The 21,439-nt window shown below is 40.2% G+C and overlaps 1 protein-coding gene across 4 annotated transcripts; it reads right to left on the reverse strand.

The window, feature by feature from the left end:
- Positions 1 to 1,934: 1,934 nt before the first annotated feature.
- Positions 1,935 to 15,972, reverse strand: LOC114438805 (dystroglycan-like). 4 transcript variants are annotated; one of them, XM_028410373.1, is made up of 3 exons: positions 15,888 to 15,972; positions 6,805 to 7,372; positions 1,935 to 5,791 (listed from the first exon to the last, which is right to left on the reverse strand). In XM_028410373.1, exons 2-3 carry the CDS (start codon positions 7,225 to 7,227, stop codon positions 3,482 to 3,484), a joined length of 2,733 nt encoding a protein of 910 aa, XP_028266174.1. In that variant the 5' UTR covers positions 7,228 to 7,372; positions 15,888 to 15,972; the 3' UTR covers positions 1,935 to 3,481. The 4 variants fall into 4 exon arrangements, with proteins under 4 accessions (XP_028266174.1, XP_028266171.1, XP_028266173.1 ...); XM_028410370.1 differs by lacking the exon at positions 15,888 to 15,972 and adding an exon at positions 12,309 to 12,565; XM_028410372.1 differs by lacking the exon at positions 15,888 to 15,972 and adding an exon at positions 7,782 to 8,156.
- Between the last annotated feature and the right edge of the window lie 5,467 nt (positions 15,973 to 21,439).

A 21,439-nucleotide genomic window follows, 5' to 3' on the forward strand; every position in this document is an offset into this window, starting at 1 on the left:
TGAAGCTGTAGAAACTACCATTAAAGGTAGGGTAGGAGATTTCATTCTGATGCACTTTTTGTTAAATTAGTGTAACTTCTCTTTACAATCCGATAGCAACCAATTAGTTCAGCAGTTTCGCTTTAAAACAAAGAATACGAATCTTATGTGGAAGCTATAAAACGCTAGAAACACCAGCCAATCCTACGAGGCGCCCCTGCACGTATAGTTGGCTGGTTGTCACTCTCTTCCTGCTCTGCGCGCACCAGAGAGGTACATGCATGATGGCCGAAGTCTCACTGGTTGGGATGCGTGGCTTCGGGGTGAGCTCTGAGAGAAAGGGGCGTGTGTTTACTTTCAAAATCTGGCTGACTCTCACTGAGTTTTCAAAATCTCCTACCCTACCTTTAATATGCAAACCTGACAATAAAATGCTCTTTGTTCAACTGAAGAATGTGACACTGTGTTCTTAAAACATCAGTCAACAAATAACACTGAGCACAGATAAATGCATTATGATTTTCCACTGTATTAACAGTGTGCATGCTTAAAAATGACAGCATCACATCAATGAAGAAGAAACTATAATAATCAGTATGTCATGTTTTACATGCAAGTAGATTTGAAATCTCTGCACCAGTAAATAAACCTTCACATACAAGGAGTCCCTAAAATCACTGTATATATCAGTATCAGCCAGAGTGAGCAGAATATTAACGTGTCAGATATTCTGCATCCATAATATGTAGTTTCTACTCCCACACAATGAAACAATGAACATAAGTCAATAAAAAACATTAGGTTGTGTCTGATATTTATCCAACATGGGGTAAAATGTCAGCGCTTTAGTTATTATAAACAATATAGTCAGTATTTAATCTGTGTTGTCGGAAACAGATTGTAAGGGCAGTGTCACTAATATCTCCTGTGAATGATTCGGTCACCCAGTTAGCTGTTATGTCTGTTAGCTACCTAATAAATGAGTATTACTCTCAATTTAAAACATGACCCCACTCATAATCACCAATTTTGTGTTATAATAACAGAAATCTGGCAAGAGTGAGATAATAAGAGAGCAGGGCAGGTAAGATAATTACACCCTGCATGAACCTACTGCTACAGCAGATATGACTGGTGTACGCATTAAGTTATAGGTATGCATTAGTGCTAAAAATAAAGACAAACCTTTCTCTCTCTGCAATCAGTCACGATCCGGAAGATCAGTCTAGTGATAATCAGTGGGTCTGTATCAGCGTAACTTATCATGTGCACACTTTGCTGTCAGGATCCAAGACTTCCTGAGTCAACAAATCAAGAAGTAGCAAATTTGAAAATATATATTTGTCAAAGGTGCCAACCAACATAAGCTTTTTCTTAACCAAGCCATCATGACACACGCTCTATACTAAAATAATTTGAGAACAGCTATTAGTCATGGTTATATTGATATTTCTGTGAGAGATGTAGGAACACTAAGCCAAAAAAAGAAAAAACAGCCCACCTAAATGCCATAGAAGGGGAGCACTTCTCCTAAAATATCACTGTCTCACAGGAGCCGCCGCTTTTCTCTGTGCGTGTGTGTGTTTGGTTTATTACAAAAGAGAACATAGCTCATATTGTAGTCAAACCCAGCCGACCGTTAAGAGGCAATTGTAGCCTGCTTGTGTAAACTATGTCAAGAATGTGACAACATACTGCAAGACCTCAGTATGATGTCTCTACTGCTCTGCAGTACATTTCATATATTTGATGGAAACATTAATCAAAAAGAGCATCATATGTTTCTCTCTTACTTGCATAGTTAATACAGGCTTGCAATAAATGTTTTAACCTTCAACAACATCAAGTTCTGGATAAGCATGCTGAATTTAACCCTCTGAACCCTTCTAATGTATGAAACAGTGTATTTTAGGTTTGTATATATGTTTGTTAACAAATGAATGGGACTAAACACATTTGAGGCTTTACAAATAGTATTACATTTTATTAATATATTTTCATAAAACAAGTTTAAGACTGTATCAAAAACTCAGTAAAAACATTAGATTTTTAACCATTTTTCTTATGGTGATATCAGATATGAAATGTACAGAATTCACATATTGTGGTGGATTTTTGTTCCCCATCATATTGAGATAATGCATTTTTTTATTGTGATGGTCAAGTAAACTGTCTTTTATACCCTCACAAACTATAAAGTCATTTTTTTTTTTTAATGATTGTGATCATAAATCTAGACATACAATTAAAAAATAAAATCATTTCCCACTCTGGCCCTCCCCTTCCCAACTAACTTTATTGATAAAACACTAACATTATGGAGTTGTTTAAGTTTATCACAGGCACACAATTATGTACATCCCCCCTTGTCCCCATGCCTCATTTGAACTGACAATAGGCCACCCACCCCCCACCCCCCACCCCCCCACCCCAATAAAACCAACTGAATATAAGACAGTGGATCCACCTCATTGACCATGTCGGCAATCCTTACCCTGCTGTGAACAACAGCATTGCAATGGCTCCTTCGTTATTGTTGTAGCAACCCCACAAGGTTTGCCTTGTGACCACAGACATCACCTTGGCAACAGCAAAACCCAGCCAGCTCACAGGCAGGTTCAGTGGCACACATTAACAAACAAAAATCATTTCTTTTGTAACTTAATTAGGCTACATCTACAATAGGCGTGATCAGTGTAATGTCCTTTGTGATCGAGTACCAGAAGAACCTCTGTTGTGTGATGACTTCATGGATACAAAATAATTTTTTTTCTCCTTATTGGACTACCACTTTATGCTTTCAGTTCTGCGCAAGACACATAGTGCAAGGTTTAACAAGAATTTGCATAAGTGCAAGGATTGCATGTTATTGTCAAGAGGGAGCAAAGCATAGAAGAGAACAAGAAGAGAAGAAAACCAACTGATTGTTGTGTAAATAAAATGTTTCATGCTTTCAGTTTGGCATTTTTGTATTTCATTCCCCTCTAGAAATAACAAGTGCAAAATCTTAGTAAACCTAGCTGAAGGACAGATAAGCATGATATAGAACTCATAAAGATTAACATTGTGAGGGAGAGCCTCAAGTCTGTTGTCATGGTGACATCTGCTCAAAAAACCCTGTGGGCTTCAGTCTTTCTTGCTTCTTTATTATTTTCTATACAATAGAAATAGTACATCATTGAAGATAAAATTGACTCCTCTTGGCAAAAACAGACAAAAAAGAATATGCAAGAAGTCAAAAGCGGAGGTGAAGGACAAAAAAACAAAACAAAAAAAGAGTGCTGGAATTATAAACTGTTCTCCATCCATTTGTCCTGTGTCAGTAGTAGAATCATAAGATACAGTGTCTTATCCATGATGGTCAGATATATGGGTATGGTTGCCTGCTCCTCTACAAAGTCAAAGCCATTTCATTGAACACATGTAAAATTACTCCTGTTGTAGTTTTTGACAAGCATCCCTACATTGCACCTGCTTTCCAAATTGAAAGCACCAGTGTGCGTTAGGGTGGCACATAGGGAGGTGGTGACCGGTATGAGGTCATGTTCTTGGGGCGGGAGCCTTTGCCCTCAATGGGGACAGTGAATGGAGGTGGGGGCTGGTAAGGTGGAGCACTGGGATCATCATCTTGATAAACCGAATACTCCTCCAGCAAATCCTGGTTAAGCAGGGTACTGTGGGGGCCGGCCATGTTAGGGTACTCTGGAGGAGGAAGCGGGGGCTTTTCCTCCTGAAGGATAAGAGGAATGCTGGAGGACGGAGGAGACTTGGAATCATCTAGCTCATCTGCAAATATTATGGGAACTCCCTTCTTGATGAAAGTGGCCTGCTCTTCTATGGTCATCTTTCCTTTGCGCTTCTTGCGGTAGCAGACCATTGCAATGATCCCAGCTATGAGCAGCAGGGCTGCTACTACTACAGCAGGAATCACTGTGTGCAGGTAAACGTCATCGCTGTTCCTCCGCCCTGTCCCAGGTGAAGGTGTAGGTGTGGGAAGAACAGGTGGTGGGATTTCACCTGGAGGGATGAACGTGTAGCTATGGCATTTATTGGTACCACGAATGGAGATGTTAATGGGTTTGAATTCAGGCTCCATGGCTTTGATAAAGGCCAGTTTAGGTGTACCTTGGGGATCAGAGATCCTGTTGCTAAGAACGGTAATCTGTTCCTTGGGACAAGGATTTTGCTGGAGACTGTTATTGGTCCATTCCACAATAATGGAGCCCCTGGTGATGCTCCTTAAGGTCACTGTGCTGCTGTTACGATCACCAAGGGCATATGCCAACTTTTTGGTTAAAAGAATCTTCTTATGGACATCATTGGTTAAACTTTTGGGGTCACCGTGAAATCGAGCAGCAAATACAACTGATGGCTTGTCATTAGTAGACCAACGGTTGACTCGAACCTCAAAAGCATCCATGACGCTCTTTCCACCCTTATCAGTGGCCAACATGAAGTACTCATGAGTCCCCTCATGCTGCTCCTCTGGAAGGCCATACAGAAGCTGGATAGTGCTGTTGAACTGGATCCAAGATGTTTCGTTTACTGCTTCTTTGGGGGTCATCTTCAAAGTCAAACGAAGCTTATCTGTAGTACCATCCTCTCTGTCAAAGAATGCATCAGAAGGAATCTTAACCTCAAAGTATGTGCCAACCCATGCAGTCACCTGATCAATGGGGTTACGTATCTCTGGGATCTGATTTAGATCTGGAGCCAAAGACAGAGGAGTTGTGCGCCTGGGTGGTTTTGCAGTGGTAGATTTCGGTTCTCGGGGTGCTGGGGTGGAGGACTTGGGTTTCTTCGGTTTCTTGGTAGCAGTAGGTTTGGGTCTTTTGGTGGTGCTTGGTGGTGTTGGTGAAGCAGTTGCCTCCACAAATGTGGGCCGGGTCATAGTAGGCTGAATAGGGATGGTGCTTGTGGTTCCGAGTACTCTGGTGGGTTGGGGAGGTCCAAAAACAGGTGTGTGGGCTATTTGATCTCTGACCCTCATAGTAGGCTTTACTGGAAGAGGTAAAGGGCCTCGGACAGGGGGTGCAGAGTTGTCCGTTGCAGGGGCAATAGAGGGTGAAGTTGGGGTGGGAACTACACGTGAATGTGGCTCTTGGTGGATAGTAGGAGGAAGCAATGAGGGCACTGGTGTAGGAGTATTGTATAACTGCCGCCTGACCCGTTTCACTCCATGGGGCTTTTTGTTGACAATGTGCCAGCCAACCACAGGGTACCCCAGCCTGGCTGACATGTTCCCATCCTTTGCTGACGATTGAACGCTACTAATGTCAGGGATGCTGCCCTGGTCAAGGGCACATCCAACTTTCCACGACAGCAGTGCCCCATTTTCCACCACCTTCTTGGCATTTCCGGGCCCAGCCATGAAAGCAGACATGTCAAATAAGCGGTTGTTGACCACAGGGACTACCCTCATGTGCTCCAATGGAACATGGGAAAATTTTCTCATAATGCCTAGCAATTTTACCCTCTGTTCAGCAACCATCTTTGTCAAGTCAGCATCCAGGATGACAGTAAGGACAGTAACAGGCTCCTCAGAGCCACATGTGAAAGGCTGCAGGCCACTGATGTCAGACTGTAGAGTGAGAAGGGCAGGCTCAGTGTCTGCTCGCTCTTCTGGGTACACTTCAATAGAGAAAACTGTACTGGGGAACACTTGGCCACTAGTCTTCTCAATTATCTCCTCGCCTGACACCAAGATATGATATACACCTTTATCGTGCTCCAGAGCCAAACCTCTAAGAAGGCAACTTTCTTTGTCCCAGTATAGCCAGGAGGGTAAAGTCTCCTTTCCCATCTCAGTCAGCTGTAGGAGGGAAAGGATAAACACAGTTACTGTTTTATACTACAGGGATAGTACAAAAAACTGAAAAAAGTCTGTTAATTTTCATTCAGTGACTGATTCATATCAAAAATTGGAAAAGGCTGCCTGGAATTAAGTGATGATCTGTTTAGCAGGTTAAACTTCTTGATAGGATAAAACAGAAACATAAGTAAAGCAGTAGCTAGGGAGAAAAAAAATCAATTATCACACAAAAACCTTCAATTCTGTTTTACAGTGAACAAGCTGCCAGTGAAAGAGATCCTCACTGAACAAAAATGAATATAACACTGAAACATTTAGAATAAAGGCAGAAATGCTTTCACCGTCTCTCCAACCCCCCACTTCCCTCCATTCCATTCGGCTTATCAAATCTTGCCAAATACTGTATGAACAGGAAGCAGAGTGAGTTTCTATTCATAATAACAACTCTGTGAGTCATCACTCATCATTTTGAGTTATTACTGTATGACAGGATATCATTCTGCATCACCACTTGGGCCAATAATAATCTTGTCTCATTCATAAGTCTGACTGGAATAAATTGCAACACAGTCAGCTTTAATCAGCGGTGATACAGTGATCAAAACTAAAGGGATAAATACTATATATTATGCATTTCTGCAGTGACAGAAAATACTTTGTACAGTAGTAGTCATACTCTAGTTAACACATAGGGCATAAAACAGAACAATTAAAAAAGGCAGTAAAGTTTTTGTGTCAAACTGCACACATCTTCAATTTACCAATTTTTCTCATTTTTTTGGACTACACTTTTTTTGGTACCATCACAAGCAATGTGCAATTTACTCCAAAGGCAGATGTCCATTTTCACACCAATCTACATGGAAAAAACAGCACTGTAGGCCACAGGAAAATAATCCATGTTTGAGTTCTAATTACCTTAAAGAGTTGACTCTTTAAGAGAACAAGCCCAAAAACCCCAACACACAAATTAAAATAAATAAAATATAATGTCAAATTTTATGTGCACTTACACGGACATTACAGCTTGCGTGGGCAGGTCCTGGTGGAACCTTCAACTGGAACACCTGGCCCACGATTGCAGAGGAGTCAGGGATGCCGGTGTGCACACCCCCGTTCTTTGCAGAGGAATCTGGGACAGCTGTAGATGGCCCTTCACCGATGGAAGATGCTGCAGCCTGGAGCTCAGAGAGCACAGAAGACTGCATGGAAGCCTCGAGTTCCACAGATATCATCTCCACTACTGTCTCTTGCTGTTCTGACACAGCGCCCTGGGCCAATGTGGCCAGAAGCCCTATTACTAGAGGGATAGTCCTGCATGAAAGAAGCCTGCTCCTCCCTGCATCCCCACAGCTCATGTCTCTCCGTTTATAGTGCATAGCAATAGGCCTTTGGGCTGCCCAACAGATGTCTATGAACAACGGAAGAGGCCACATGCACTGAAGTCAGGTTGGATGATATGCTTGTGGGTCAGACTCCCTGGTGATTGGCTATGCTCACAAATGCAGCGGTTTCTCCTTGTTGTCCTCTGCGATCCATGAAGAGATCTTTGGCAGCTTGTTAGACAGCCATGTCAGCCCACTATGTGAGGAAGCAAAAAAAAAAAAAAACGTGACAAAGCTGCAAATGCATAAAAACATCCAAATAGTATTACAGTTTATACTGTGGTTCAGTTCATACGATTTAATTAAACTGTCACCACAATATGACAGGTACATAGAGCATGCTGAAAGTAAATTTGTATGAATACCCACATTTTTCACTACAGTAACTGTACATGCTGTAATGTTTTTATATCATTATTTCAGAATAATTAAACTGTTCTTTTATATCGTCTGACAAGCTTAAGATTCACTGTAATCTATATTATTCAGCAAGTAGCGAAAGTGTGTTTGTACTCAAATTTAGGACAAAACGTGGACATTATAGCATGCTTTTATAATAACGATGATAAACATTGTTGGTGAAAAAAACACTGCTGATCACCTACTGATCTTCATTTCCCTGTTGTGGCATTCTGAGCTATAGGGATTCTTGTGAGATGCATCAGTGCCAGAGGTTGTCTGTCTTGGTTGTAAGTTTTAATTAGGTGCCCTGGGGGTTCGAATTAGAGTCTCTATTGTGCTGACCTAGCCAACCCCAATCCTGTATCACTCAAAACGGGCAGAGAAGGGTCAGTCATTTGCCTGGAATTCTAATGCCTGACTGGCACAAGACTATGACGTCAACTGATAAGAATCCAAATCAATGTGCGCTCTAAGTCGCTCCAAAACATGTGTAATTTACCAGCCAAACATTTAGTCTAATCAAACAGCCAATTCACCACAAAAGCAAGTTCCACTAATAATGCTGAATGTTACTTAACCTGACCCATGTAACAACTATATGAAATGGACGGTGAAGAAAATGCTGTACTGCAACAGAAACACAAAATACACTTGTATTTTTATTTTATATATAAGTGGGAACAGAAACTCAATCTCACCGTTTTGGAATCAGTCATTAAATTTAATGAACATAATGAGAGGTGGTCATTACTGAAATCAACCATGTGCAGGACTGCACAGTCTGCCAGTACACTGTATGCCAGCAAATACAGTAGCAATTACATCTAAGCTTCAAAATTAGTTTTGTTTGCGTTTACCTTGTTTTTTCCCCTCTCGGACCACTCTGACGGCAATTAAAATAAATTTTGTGTAAACCTGAACATTAAAAGAAATTGCCATTCGAATCACAGTAACTACTGCTGTCGCTCAGATGTCTGTTTTTATCTTTGTTCCAATAGGATATTACATCACATTTAAAGAGGACAAAGGACACAATCCTTAACATTTTCATTCACTTTCACTTCCTCTGTGTCAGGCTCTTTTTTTCAAACTCCTGAAACCCATTTAGCAGGGGTTATGTGTGTACAATTTGTGTATTCTCTTATTGCTTATTAAAGAGCTGAACGATTTTTCCTGCTGAAAGGTTTTCAATAGAAAACATTGTTGCAGGTGGAGTGATCACAATCTCTGTGGGAACCAACAGTAAATCCTGCAAATTACATGACGACGTCTGCCTAGCTGCCCAAATTGGTGTGAAAGGGGGGGAAAAAAAGACCAGAATGTCCCTGCACCTCTTTCACAACCTTTGGTTACAATGGTGTGCTCGTATACTGATACAAAGGACAAGAAATACATTTCTGAAAGGCTTTCAAAACACTGACCTATAAAGCTGAAGCCTTGTGGGACAGACAAAACAGTGCAAACAATAGTGTGCTACCTTTATAATTCAAAATATTCCAATGCATACTGAATGTTTAATCCCTTTATTCCTGTTCCTTTTTTTTTAGCTCAATCAAGCTTCATTCTCTGTTGAACGTTCAGCCTTGTATGTTAAATGCTACCAACACCTACTTCTAAAACTTTCACGTACACTAGGATGTAGGAGGAAAACTAGGAAGCAAGCCTGCATAAGAAATTTCAGTGACAACAGCAATAATGTAAACAAATATTAAAGCGTGCCCACTATGGATCCCCCTTAAGAATTGACTTCATTGCAGTCTTTTGCAATGAATTGATGTGGAAAAGATTAATAAGAATACAGTTTATCTGTTGGCACTAGTAAACAGTCAGTATGTAGTAGTGTATAGATCTGTGAATGCCCTTGAGACAGGAAAACTATGATTCATCACTGTCCATGAAAGGACAAAAAGGGAGCTTCAATACATAGTTCCTATTTGCTGGGAACATCCATTGTGTCAGTAGCACCTCTGTGTGCTTGGTATTCTACTTTTTACTGTAAACCACAATGATTAATATGTACTGCAGGAACACTGCGTGGATTTTCCGGCCAAGAAGTGGAGTGTTATGACTAGACTGCTATCAATTCATATCCACAGGACTTCTGTCATTTTTTTTTCCAATGTACATGTAGTTTGTAATGCATAAGAAAATACATTACAAACATCAAATGGGACAACAGAAAAAAGACACTCTGAAAAACCATTTAAAGGGAAATGTGACAGAAAAGTAATCTAATTCAATGTGTTGAGACACAGATTATTGAAAGACGTGTAATCTAACCCATTACCAGGTCGAGACTTGCACCTTCCTATCTGGGATTTTTATCTACTGAGTCAGTTCAGTGGGATTTATACCCACGTCCCTCTCCCCTAACCCCTTCCTAACTCCTGAACCAAAAGAGCAAAAAAAAAAAACACAAAGCCATTTCTTTAAGACACATGTTCAAGCAAGAGTCTTCAATGGCTGCATCTTCAATATCCTACAATGTGCAAACTGAGCATAAAGACCAAATACATTACTCAATTCATGAATTCAGTTGTGTTTAAATGTAAAACACAAACATTAGCATGAAAATAGGTTTTACCCATAGGCTTAATTTAATTCAGAATGAGCACTACAGCTCACCTCAGGCTGTTGCCACACACGAGGGAAAAAAAAGCAACATCTAAGCATCAAAGAAAGCTCTCTACATTATGTGGCCTAGATTTTATCGCGTTCTCATTTCACAGTGTGCGAGTAAATCCGAATCCAAGTCAAACAACATCTCATTAAGAAATATGAAACATTTTAATAGGCTGATTTGAAGTGTTCTATCACGCTGTTTAAATGATGGCATGTTAGAACAATAAACATGTATATAAGTGAGAGTTTTAATGTGGACATGCCGTTAGAGGAAAAATTAAAATGGACTAACAAAAACAGTCACACTGGAGTTAGATTGAGACAAAAGACTGACCTTAAAAACTTTGAAGGCTTTGAATGTGATCTTGTGATAGTTTTCAGCCATAATGGCTTTCACATTGCACAGAAGGAGCCGACTGTGCTTCAAATTTGTCATGACAGTTTCTTTACAACAGCTTATGAAAACTTTAATTGTTCTTTTAATATAGGTACAAGAGTGTGTTGTACAGTTTAGTTATTTATTCATTAAAACCTCCCTATGATAAATACCTGCTTATGTAAAGGTAAAGAGTGCAATAACACTGGCTTGTGTTTGATTCCTGCCCATTTCACACTGAAGCCTACGCTGCTGGGGGTAAGATGTCCACTCTTACTGCTTTACAACAATGGTGTCCATGCAGTCTGCAGCTCAACAGTAGTTAAAACTTGAAAACCATCAAAATAATTAGGTCTCCCATGCACAGTGGCACTCAGGGCCAATTGAATTGACGTAGCACATCCAGCAGCCTCTGGATAGTGCATGAGCTGAATAACAAACATATCCACAAGACAAGCTTGCTTTGCAGTTGGATGTTTCCCTTGTGTTGCCTCTCCTCTCTGTTCAACAAAGTAATGAAATGTGTGGTGAGAAAACATTAAAAAAAAAAAAAAAAAAAAATCAGTCTTGGCTGAGTGAAAGTCTAACCTGGCGTGGTGACCTGAGAGCGACTCATTAAACACTACAGGAAAACTACTGTATGCTGTCAAACCCCAGGATGGCTGGAAGTCAACAGATGACTCTGTGTGTTTTTATGAATTCCGAGTCTATAAAAAGACGAAGCAAGAGTTAAGTTAAGTTTAAAACAAAGGCAGCACTGCCCCGATATATTGTATTCTGAATATTATTGTTATGTAGGTCACTGCTGCATTTTATGTTACTCACAGCCACAAGTCACACATTTAAAACGCTATGTCACAACACAAGACTATTCAATTACTGTAACCTGAAAATGTACACCGACATTACGCAAATTAGCGTTAATAGTAAATCATCCATCATTCATTCAATAAGCAATAATGACGATATTGAGATTGATAACAACAAATATGGGAATAAAACGAAACATCGAGGTTGTCATCGTGATCAAATGTTTGAGTATTGACAGAGATTTGAGTCCCAGCAGTCAGTGGCTGTCGTACAGCTAGCGTTAGCTAACTAACCGGGCCCCGTTTCATTTGCCCCGTTTGTGTTGGCATCGATGAGGCCTTTGTAAATGACTACGCCGCCCACGACGTTCAACCTTGATAAAACATAAAGCAGCCCACACTACAGAAAATCAAACTTAGTGCACACTATACGTGTTTAAACCGCGTTCAAAAGAAAAGTATCGTGCTGTACTGAGCGCTACCCTGCATTCGTCCACCGCTAGCGCAGAGATGCACCTGTTTTATTCTAGGCGGAAACCAGCTGCTGCTGCTGCTGCTGCTAGGGCATCCAGCACACAGATGCCCAGCTCTCCCAAAATATACACATAACATTACCCCTGTTAGTGTGCACTGTTGCTGCCGTTACTGATATTAATGAAGGCGGTGATAACGTGAGTCAGCTCACTTTCTAACACCAAAGTCGAATCAGGAACGGACCGAGCAGATGTAGCCACAGAGGAGCTAACTAACAAGCTAACGCCAAGAGAGTGTGCTGGAGACAAATATAGCGCTTTACCTGTCCTGCCAGCGGACTGAAGTCCGTGCTAAATCTGTGAATGAGTCCAGTCAGCACAGATGACAAGGGTGACATTTATAACGACGCTTTTTCTAAAAGAGCAACAAAACCCCAAATTGAAACTGACCTTGTTAGCGAGCTAACGTTAGCTAACTCGCGCCGTAATGTCTCCTCTTGTAGCCGGAGCGCGCTTCAAAGACTTCCAAAATGCCATTAAACATGCGCTTCTTTCCGGACACCGCAGGCGGATATCAATCGTGTTAGAGATGTCTAAAAGGAGGCTCACAGGGGCCTGGTGGTACTTCTCTTGGTTTGTCTACAGTTCACAGCTCTGTGTTGTAATTATGTCGGCAGCTACCCCTCCCTGGCTGCCTCCGCTCTCTCTGTCCTCTTCTCATACAGGTCTACAGGTTGAGGCCGTATCGACTGTGCCAGCAGGACTCCGCCTCTCTTTTATTTGGAGACATGCAGGTGAAAAACGTAAATTTAGACGCGCCGTGCTGGTAGTTATACTTTGAGTCACCTTGCAATTATGCAGCACCGTATTTAATGATGATGAGGATGATGATCATAACGCGTTTTAATATTGCAGCCTTGATGTGAAGCAATTATTAGATGCGGGGGAAAAAAACACTTCAGATTTCTTGTAAAGTTCCAGCTCTGCCACAGATTCATCATATTTATTATATATCTGACTTTTGTAAGCTTATAAGATTCCTAAATATTTGTCCTGGTCATGTGAGGTTACTGGGGTCATTCAGAAAAGTTCTACAGACACCTGAGACACAGAAGGCATGCAAACATGGTTAAACTTCCATCATAGCCTATTATTATGTGTTTGCAGTGGATTGGATATTTTAGCTGCCACCTGTTTCTGCTACATCTCTGCATTTGACTTTGAGTTCAGTCAATAGTTCAGTCAAACTGAACTATTTTATTGCAGAAAAACCTTTAACCTCTACCTTTAAAACTGTAATTATAATCAAAATAAACCCTCTTATTGATGTCTCAGTCAGGCAAAGGTGGACCAGAACTGGGCCTTTGATAGTAAAACATCTCAAGAATTAAAGAAACCTACAAGAAAATAGTAAAGTAGACACAGACACCTCTGATACATTCCCCTGTGACATACATTAAAACTGTCCTGTTTTTTTTGGTAGTGTGGAGTATATTTTGATTTTTTCCTACAGTATCACAAGAACTGTGAATTAATTCACTCATTTTTTTTATTTTTAGCATGTTGTGCTAAGCTGAAATCTCACAGTTCATCGCTTAGCACATTTAATAATTCAAAGCTGTCAGATCTTTCTTATGTGTCTTTCTCAATTTAGTAAAAAAAAAACATACAGTATCTGATCTTTTTTTCATAGCAAGTGTATCTAAAGACTACTTTGATCTAAATAAAATAAAATAATGCAGGACAGCATGCCATAAAAGGAATTTACAAGTCCTACATTAAAGCCCCGTTCACATTTCTTATTGAGCACAGTATCTCCTGCAATACAGACCATTGATGAGTATTACTTGCTTATGACCATCTTTTTAATGGTCATTATAATTCAACTCTTGTAGAATTGCCTTATGACTAATATTAGTTGAATACAGATGTGTGCATACTTATGTAAGCTGACCAGGTTTATTGATGTGTGTTTTCTTAAGCAGAAACTCAAGGCAAATGAGTCCATGTCCCACTCATGGTCTAAAGGTTGTATTTGTTCAAAGGAGGCTGTTGAAATCATTAACAACACAACCGACTTATTTTCTGTCTGTGCAGGTAAAAATGGAGTCAGTATATCTTGGCGTCTTATCATCAAACACTGCTGCACTTTAAAAAAAAACGTACTGTGGCTAAATTGAAGTGTTTTGTCAGTGCAGATGATGCTGTATTGATTTGGCACTGGTACACAGAACGTCATGGGTGAAAATCAAATTTCCGAAGAAACTAACATCAGCTGGAAGTGAGATTGTACGGCTGGTATTGATGAGTATGTGTGTTACACTCGGCTTGGAGCAATGTGCATTTGCATTACTGAAGTGCTCACCTGCTGTGTGAAACAGATAGTGGCCACAAGATGCAAGCATGTGGTTTTTTAAAGGCTTCTAGGTGGAAACAGTTAAATATTGTAACTTCAGTCAACGTCAGGTCGGTTTGTGTTTTTGTTGAGCAGCCATCGGAGCCACTCCCCTGCTGCTCTCTGGTAATGCAACAGTTTTCCTTGAGATCACTTTTCTTCACCTTGACAACTTGGTTCACTACCTTTTCTCCTTTTATGGGAGGAATAGATGCACAGAGAGAAGGTGACATTTCTTTGTAAGGAGAACTCTTTGAGCCTATATGAATGAGTGGTTACATTAAGTCTGCATTAATGTGGTTTTAAATAGAGCGTGAGCCCTATTGGGAAAAATACTTGAAAGAGGAAAAGAAAGTTTCAAAGAGGAACATCTCCCAGACTGACAGCAAATATTTAAGGAGAAAGAGAAGAAAAAAAGGGGGAAGCAGCACACTTAAAAACTTGAAATGAAACCACATATATCATTTTACTGCCAAATAAAAATAAAAACCATAAAAAGGGGACATTCTTTTAAATCATTTGTGTTTGCCAGCAGATGATTTAAAAGAAATATGTGCTGCCATTTAGATGATGTCATCACCATACAGAATCATAAACAATAAACTGTGCAAATATCTCCAAGCGAAATGTTCATTGCAACAAAGAAAGGGCCGTCATATACTAATAAAGCCCTTGGCAGGCGTGAGTGGGATTTTAAGATGGGGAAATGGAGCCTGTCTGTAACAGTTCATAGAGCTGTCAATCATCCGGATCTCTCTGACTCTTTGTTCACCCCTGCAAGGGAGCAGCACAAAAGAAGGAGCCGGCAAGAAGAGCTCAGATTTGATCATTAGTATCTAAACCTGTATTCTAAGTGAATGTACACCAGAATTAGCTTGTTATTATGTGGAAGGAATTTCTCATCACATAGATTGGATTGTGTTGTTTTTTTACACATTACATAACAGAGTAATGAGAATCATTTTTCTAACCATGTTATATCTAATTGTATTTAAATCAAATCAACACCGTCTGCACAAACACACACCACACACACCATGCAAATGTGTGTCAATGTCAGCCTAGAGGAATACATGCATATTCCTGGAGGTCGATGCTCCTTCATTCTATTGTTTACACTCAAGACAGATGAAGGAATTTCACTGCAAATACATCAGCCAGCTCTCATTTTGCTACACAACACTTGCAGGTCTACTAGACCATGATAGCCCCACCACACAGGGGCTTTCATGTGATTGCACATATCAGTCTGACTCTTGATGTGTGAGCACAGAGAAAGAGTAGAGGATTAGGAATCAGCTGACTCCCCACATTTTCTTCCAAGTGACTTATTAGAAGGGTTATTCTTGGCGGTCTGTTGGACTGGAGGGGGTTGGCTGAGCAGCAAGACCCTCAATGGAGCCAATCTCTCTCACAATAGTAGATTACTTTAGACAACCTTTTTCAGCTTTACTCAATAACAAACAGAAGGACCCTTTTCTGGTCTCTCTTTTTTCACCCACAATGTTTGTCACAGCCATAATTCACAGTCTACTCTAATAGCTTTTTGATGACAAGTCGCAGGACTGCAAGGCTTTTTCATCACTATCAGCACTAAAACATTTTTAGAATCGTTTTAGGAACATGTCATTTACCTGTTAGAAGTGTTGTGTTTTTGGTCTGCAGTGGGCGTCTGCTTTCTTTGTCACTTGTTATGTTGAGCTGATAATAAAACAGGAAGAAGGTGGATTTCCTTTCAGTACTGCGCTCAAACCAGAGTACTGTTTCTATTTGTTCCTCCCCCCCGGTTATCTGTTCTGGCTGCTCAGCACAAATAAGAATTTTCAAGAGGTACCTTCACCACTTGCATGTTTACACTTATGCAGACTGTGAGCTCTGTGAAAACATCCTCTGGATACGAAAGAAAAAGTAATTAAGTGCTGAATATTTTGTCTTATTTGAAAAGTAAATTAGAGACTTGTAGTCTAAGCTTGTCATATTTATATGTATCTCTGTATATAAATGAATCCCACCCAGTCCTGCTTATAGGCAGGTTAGCTGATAATTTGCAAATTACACTGCATAATTAATCCACCATCAGAGCCCCCCCAAAGGCAATTACAAGACAGTTCTGTACATTTGACCAGTGGCAGCTCAGTCTACTCCATTTACAGCAGGAGACCTCCTAAGCCAAATGGAAGTCTAATGGCCATTGCCACTAAGGTAATAGTTTTGTTATCAGAGACAAACAGGCCTAATGACTCTGAAACACATCAAGACGACATCAGCAAACACAGAAATCATCAAATGGAATGGCCACAGGATGACCCCAATAAAAAGCAGAAATCAAATCAAAACCCAGTGACTGACGAGGCCATCAATGGCTCCGGAATGTGCAACTTTAGCACTTATCTTGTAATAACATTAATGCAATCCAGCAGTGCAGCAACATGATTACTAATTGCAGCCCCAAATGGACTTTCTGCACATTATAATTATAAAGGTGTTGTTAAGTTCTCATCAATTCCTTATTTGTCAATTTTTCTAACAACTGGTGATTTATGAGTTAATTGGACTCAGTTTTAGGAAACCTGGCACATTTGTTCTTCAACTTAGATGCTAACTCTACAATAAAAGGGTCCATATATGTATGCTCTGCCTGTCCTTGCCTGAGAGTGTGAGGGTAGGAGGTAACAACACGTGCTAGGTGTTTCTGGCACCGGACCCAGGCCTCAAACTCATCAATCAAGCAGAAGGAAAATATAAAAATTCAGCAAGTGCTAAAGTTAATTAGGTAATTAAGTAATAACAACCTCACATAACTGCTAACATGTCTGTATATTCTTATTATTTCATGCAGTCCTAACCTTAGATGTCCGACTTTGTGGCCTATATGAATGTGGGAGAGCCCTCTCCCTGTGAGAGTGACAAGGCTGTTCAGTGTAACCCAACTCCATGTCCTCTCCTGTTACCTTTCTGTTCTAGATAATCATCTCCCTCCTGTGTTTTCTGCCCTCACTAGCCTAAGAGATTTATTAACTAGAAAGAACGTGTAAGGTCTCAGGAATGTGCTCCAGTTTTATTCATTGGACCTGACGGTGACTGGCACTTACAGTTAACGCAGCAGGCAGCTCCTTCTCAGTAAGGCTATGTGTGGCGCAGCACATAAGTTCAGGGTGAAAATGGGGAGAAAACAAGGAGACCGAACGCTGGGTCCCAGGTGTGCACTTAACACTACCTATCAATTCCTGCCTGGGGTGAGGGAGACTACAGGCCAGATCAAATCATGAGTCAGAGGAGGAGGATGCATTACTGCCCGTCTTATTGCCTGGCTATAGTCACATGGTAACAGTTCAGACTAAGATGGAATGAGTCAACTGCGACGGAAATCACAGCCAGACATCCATCCAGGTGAAATGTGGGGGAGTGTGAATTGAATCTTGACAATGTGGCTTCACCTATAATCTCACATTGCAGGCAAATATTTGTATGCAACAGCACTCGTGAATAAAATTTTCAACAAAAGTATCTAATAAATCACCCTATTCTCAGGACACTTCTAATTACTTCTAGTTTAGGACACAGTACAAAAAAATGATAATAATTCTAACATTTCTTGTTTGGGCTTGCAAACTTTATCTCATATCTCATATCTGCTTTCCCATAATGGAACGTGATGCTTGGTGTCACTTGACTTGTGGTCTGCAAAGCCAAAAAAATGCAGTCATGAAACTGATTACTCAAGAAAATTCATAGACCTCGTTGTTTCACTCTTTTCTACTGAACTATTACAACTGTATCCCTGGCAGATGGTGACATCTACTTATGTTAAGTTGTTGTCTTGCTGAAACAACAACTTGCCTGCCATAATGGGAAATTCACACTGCCTTTTGAGCATTGATTTGAGGTTAGAGGGAAGGAGTTCTTACATGAACTTACAGTATCAACAAGCTAAATGCCTCATTATAGAGAAAGAAGAGAAAGGATACATTTGCTGATTCTGCAACTCGCGCGAAAAACATTCAAAGTGAATAGAAGTACCACAGCACACAGGAACATTATGATGTGAATTCGGAGTGATATGCCCTTATGATTGAATAAAATTAAAGAAGAATAAATTTAAATGTATCTGATTTTCTGATGATTAAGTCAAGGTGAATGTGAATTCCAACGACTTTAGCCATTTTCACTGTGTCATCATCCTGTTGTAGAAGGCCAACTAAATCTGCTGTATTTTTATTTAAGTGTGATCCTTGTGAACAATTATATGTTGATTCCTTTTTAACAGACATCCATCAACATTACTTCTTCTCTTCTCTAATCCATGGCCAATTTTGTTTGTGTACAGCACAGTATGCTTTTTTACACTTGATGAGGAGGCAGGTAAGGTTAACTCCAGATGACCCTCTTGATAAACCTTTGTTTGTGCAAGGCTTGCCGCACAGTGGAATGGTGAAACTGCACATTAAACGCAGCTCATGCAGTGGTTTAGTATTATTTTGAGTTTCCTCTAATTTTCAGATCTTGTCTTGACATGGCATTTTGGACAGAGGAAATTACAGCTGGAAGCGCCTTGATGTGTTTTTTTATAGCTGTCTTCAACTTTGCAGGCACTAATTTTCTGATCCTCAGTAGATTGTTCACAGGAGTCCAAGGTGGTGAAGTGTTAGAAAGTTTAAAGAGTCAGAGAATTTATTAGGCTCTTGAATTATCAGCTTACGGTTCATAAGGAGATACCTTGACAAATTAGCAAGTGAAAAAAACTGCCACATGAACTGATTTCTATTCAAAAGCTGCACTTATTACAGTACTTATGAATCAACAAAAATCATTTGTCCAGGGACGGCCAAAAATTTGCATAAAACTGCAGCGGCGATAAGAAACAACCAGCGATGTTAAAGGGGAGAAGAACCGGCAGCATTTAAAGCTGCCTTTTATGTGTCTCCCCATTTCCACCCACTGCTTGGTCCAAGGCTGTCTGTGCTGCTTAACTCCTGCACAGGGACTCTCTGTGATGCAGCAGAGCTTGTGGTGCGGGGTGTATGGGCGCTGATGCCAAAGTCCTGTTATCCAAATCCGTCGGCACTGTCTCATTTAACAGATAAGAGGCTAATCTACAGGGGTGGGCAGGAGATAGACCCACAAATACAAGGCCTCTCTTGTCACTTGCCCACCATTCTCCACATTCCTGGAACGTGTATAGGCATGTGCAGACAAATAAAACCTTGAGGACCTTATTCTTTTATCCCCTCAGGCTCAGACTGAATGTATGAGTGTTAGTCGTGTTTATCTGCCTGGATTGTCTTTATTCTTTCAGCATGTTTACTGTGCAAAAACACTACAAAACAAAGAATCATTGTGCCGAGCAGTAAAACAACACAGGAGCAAAGCTTAACTCAATATGAGTAAAGAACCTGCCTCTAATGGATAATAGAAATGAGTCAGTGGGCTCTGCAGCCATCCAGCAGCCTTCAACTTCAACTATGCAAATATGTAATCATTTATTCTAAAGAATTTGGTGCTTAAGTTAAATTAAATACACCAAGCCACTCTCAAACAACTGTACAAAGAAGAGTTTTGAACCAAGATGCCAAAATCTGATGATCTTGCTACTCAATACTTAGAAAGTTCAGCTGTTACCAAACAGTTTGAGGTTTAATAGCCTTAATATCCTGTTAATCCTTTCAGTTGCCAACAGCAAAACACTGCTGCTATGCAAGTTAGGCCCCCTCTACTGTGAATGTGTGCCCAGAAGAATTGTGAAAGAGACAGCAAATGGTTAAAACCGATGAATAAACAATGGTTTCAATAATTAAGGCCCAGAGGCATGGAATCAGGCACACAGTGGCATGCTAACTAAAAGTTTCTTTCAGATTGTTTTTGTCCCTTTTGTTAGCTACATAGTTACAAACATTTCAGCCTTCACTCTTTGTGTTGAACCTTTGTCACCACAAATCATCTGCACTGATGAAGGCCTGGCATGGGATAAAACACACTTGTGTTGTCTGTAAATGTGACACAAACTAGCAGGTGGTTGTTATTCAGGATGTTGCCAACCATAATCAACCACTAGTATGCATATTCTATTTTTACAAGAATGTCAGAAAACGGCAGGTCTCTTATGGTCCAACTACCCACACTGTTGAGATATTATGTCCAAGTGTGGTATTGTGCTCCAGCTCAGATCTCATTACCCGTTTCCCCACCTCAGTGCACTCACAAGATCAAAAGCTGTTTGAAGGTGATCTTCATACCTGACACATGAGCCCTGGCAGATAGCTCCCACTCTAAACTCACAGTCAGGAGTCTTCATGGGTCCTGGACTAAAATAAGTTGTGTTAAAGGTTGATTTCACATGTTTTTGCTCCATATTTTTAATGTATTTAATAAGATAGTTGATCTATTGCCATTATTCCAGCTTCTCTGTTTGCAGCTTTAATTCTTCCTTTTCTCCTTTACACCTCCTTGAAATGAATGCCAGGACTTCCCACACTTTTCAACATACTTATCAGATTGAGTTCCTGCCTACAGGCAATTTTCAACCACAAGACTAGAATTTACAGCGTCATAATGTTGCCTACATTGCACATTTGTGCACCTGCAGATAACACATAATCCTTTTGGTCTGTTTGAGACATTGCCTGAAACCACTTTGTCTCACATCTGCCATGATGTCATACTTTTTTTTCCTCCCCCTTTATTTTGGTGAAATTAAGGAACATATAATACAACCCCAGGCCTTGGCTGTAGTTGCTGACACATTTAAAATGTGGATGAGGGAGTGTCTGAAATCTCCCCTTTTTTAAAGTTTTTTTTTTATTTAAATTCGAACACAAATTTGAACAGAGCTTCATTTATCTGAGTGCAGGCGGAAATTCATTATAAATGAAAGGGAAATGTGGTAATGATCTGTCTCTTCTATTAAACTGTGGTGGGTGTTACAGACAGTCATGTATCAAACAAAGCTTTTTTCCATTTGAATGAAGGATGTTTAAGCACTAAGTGGTGTCAAAACGTACTTTTCAGTTTTAAAGGATGATGGATGTCTTTGATATTGTAAATTAAAGCAGTGCCGTCTCCCATCCGTTAGCTGTAATTAATCAGTTAATAATAGTGATATTTATTATAGTTTAGAATGACATATCTCATTAAAAACAATTTCTGCACTTTTTAGCACGTTTCATGTGACATTTGAAAAGTTCATTTG

Source organism: Parambassis ranga, chromosome 7, assembly GCF_900634625.1.
Source record: "Parambassis ranga chromosome 7, fParRan2.1, whole genome shotgun sequence".
NCBI classification, from domain to species: domain Eukaryota; kingdom Metazoa; phylum Chordata; class Actinopteri; family Ambassidae; genus Parambassis; species Parambassis ranga.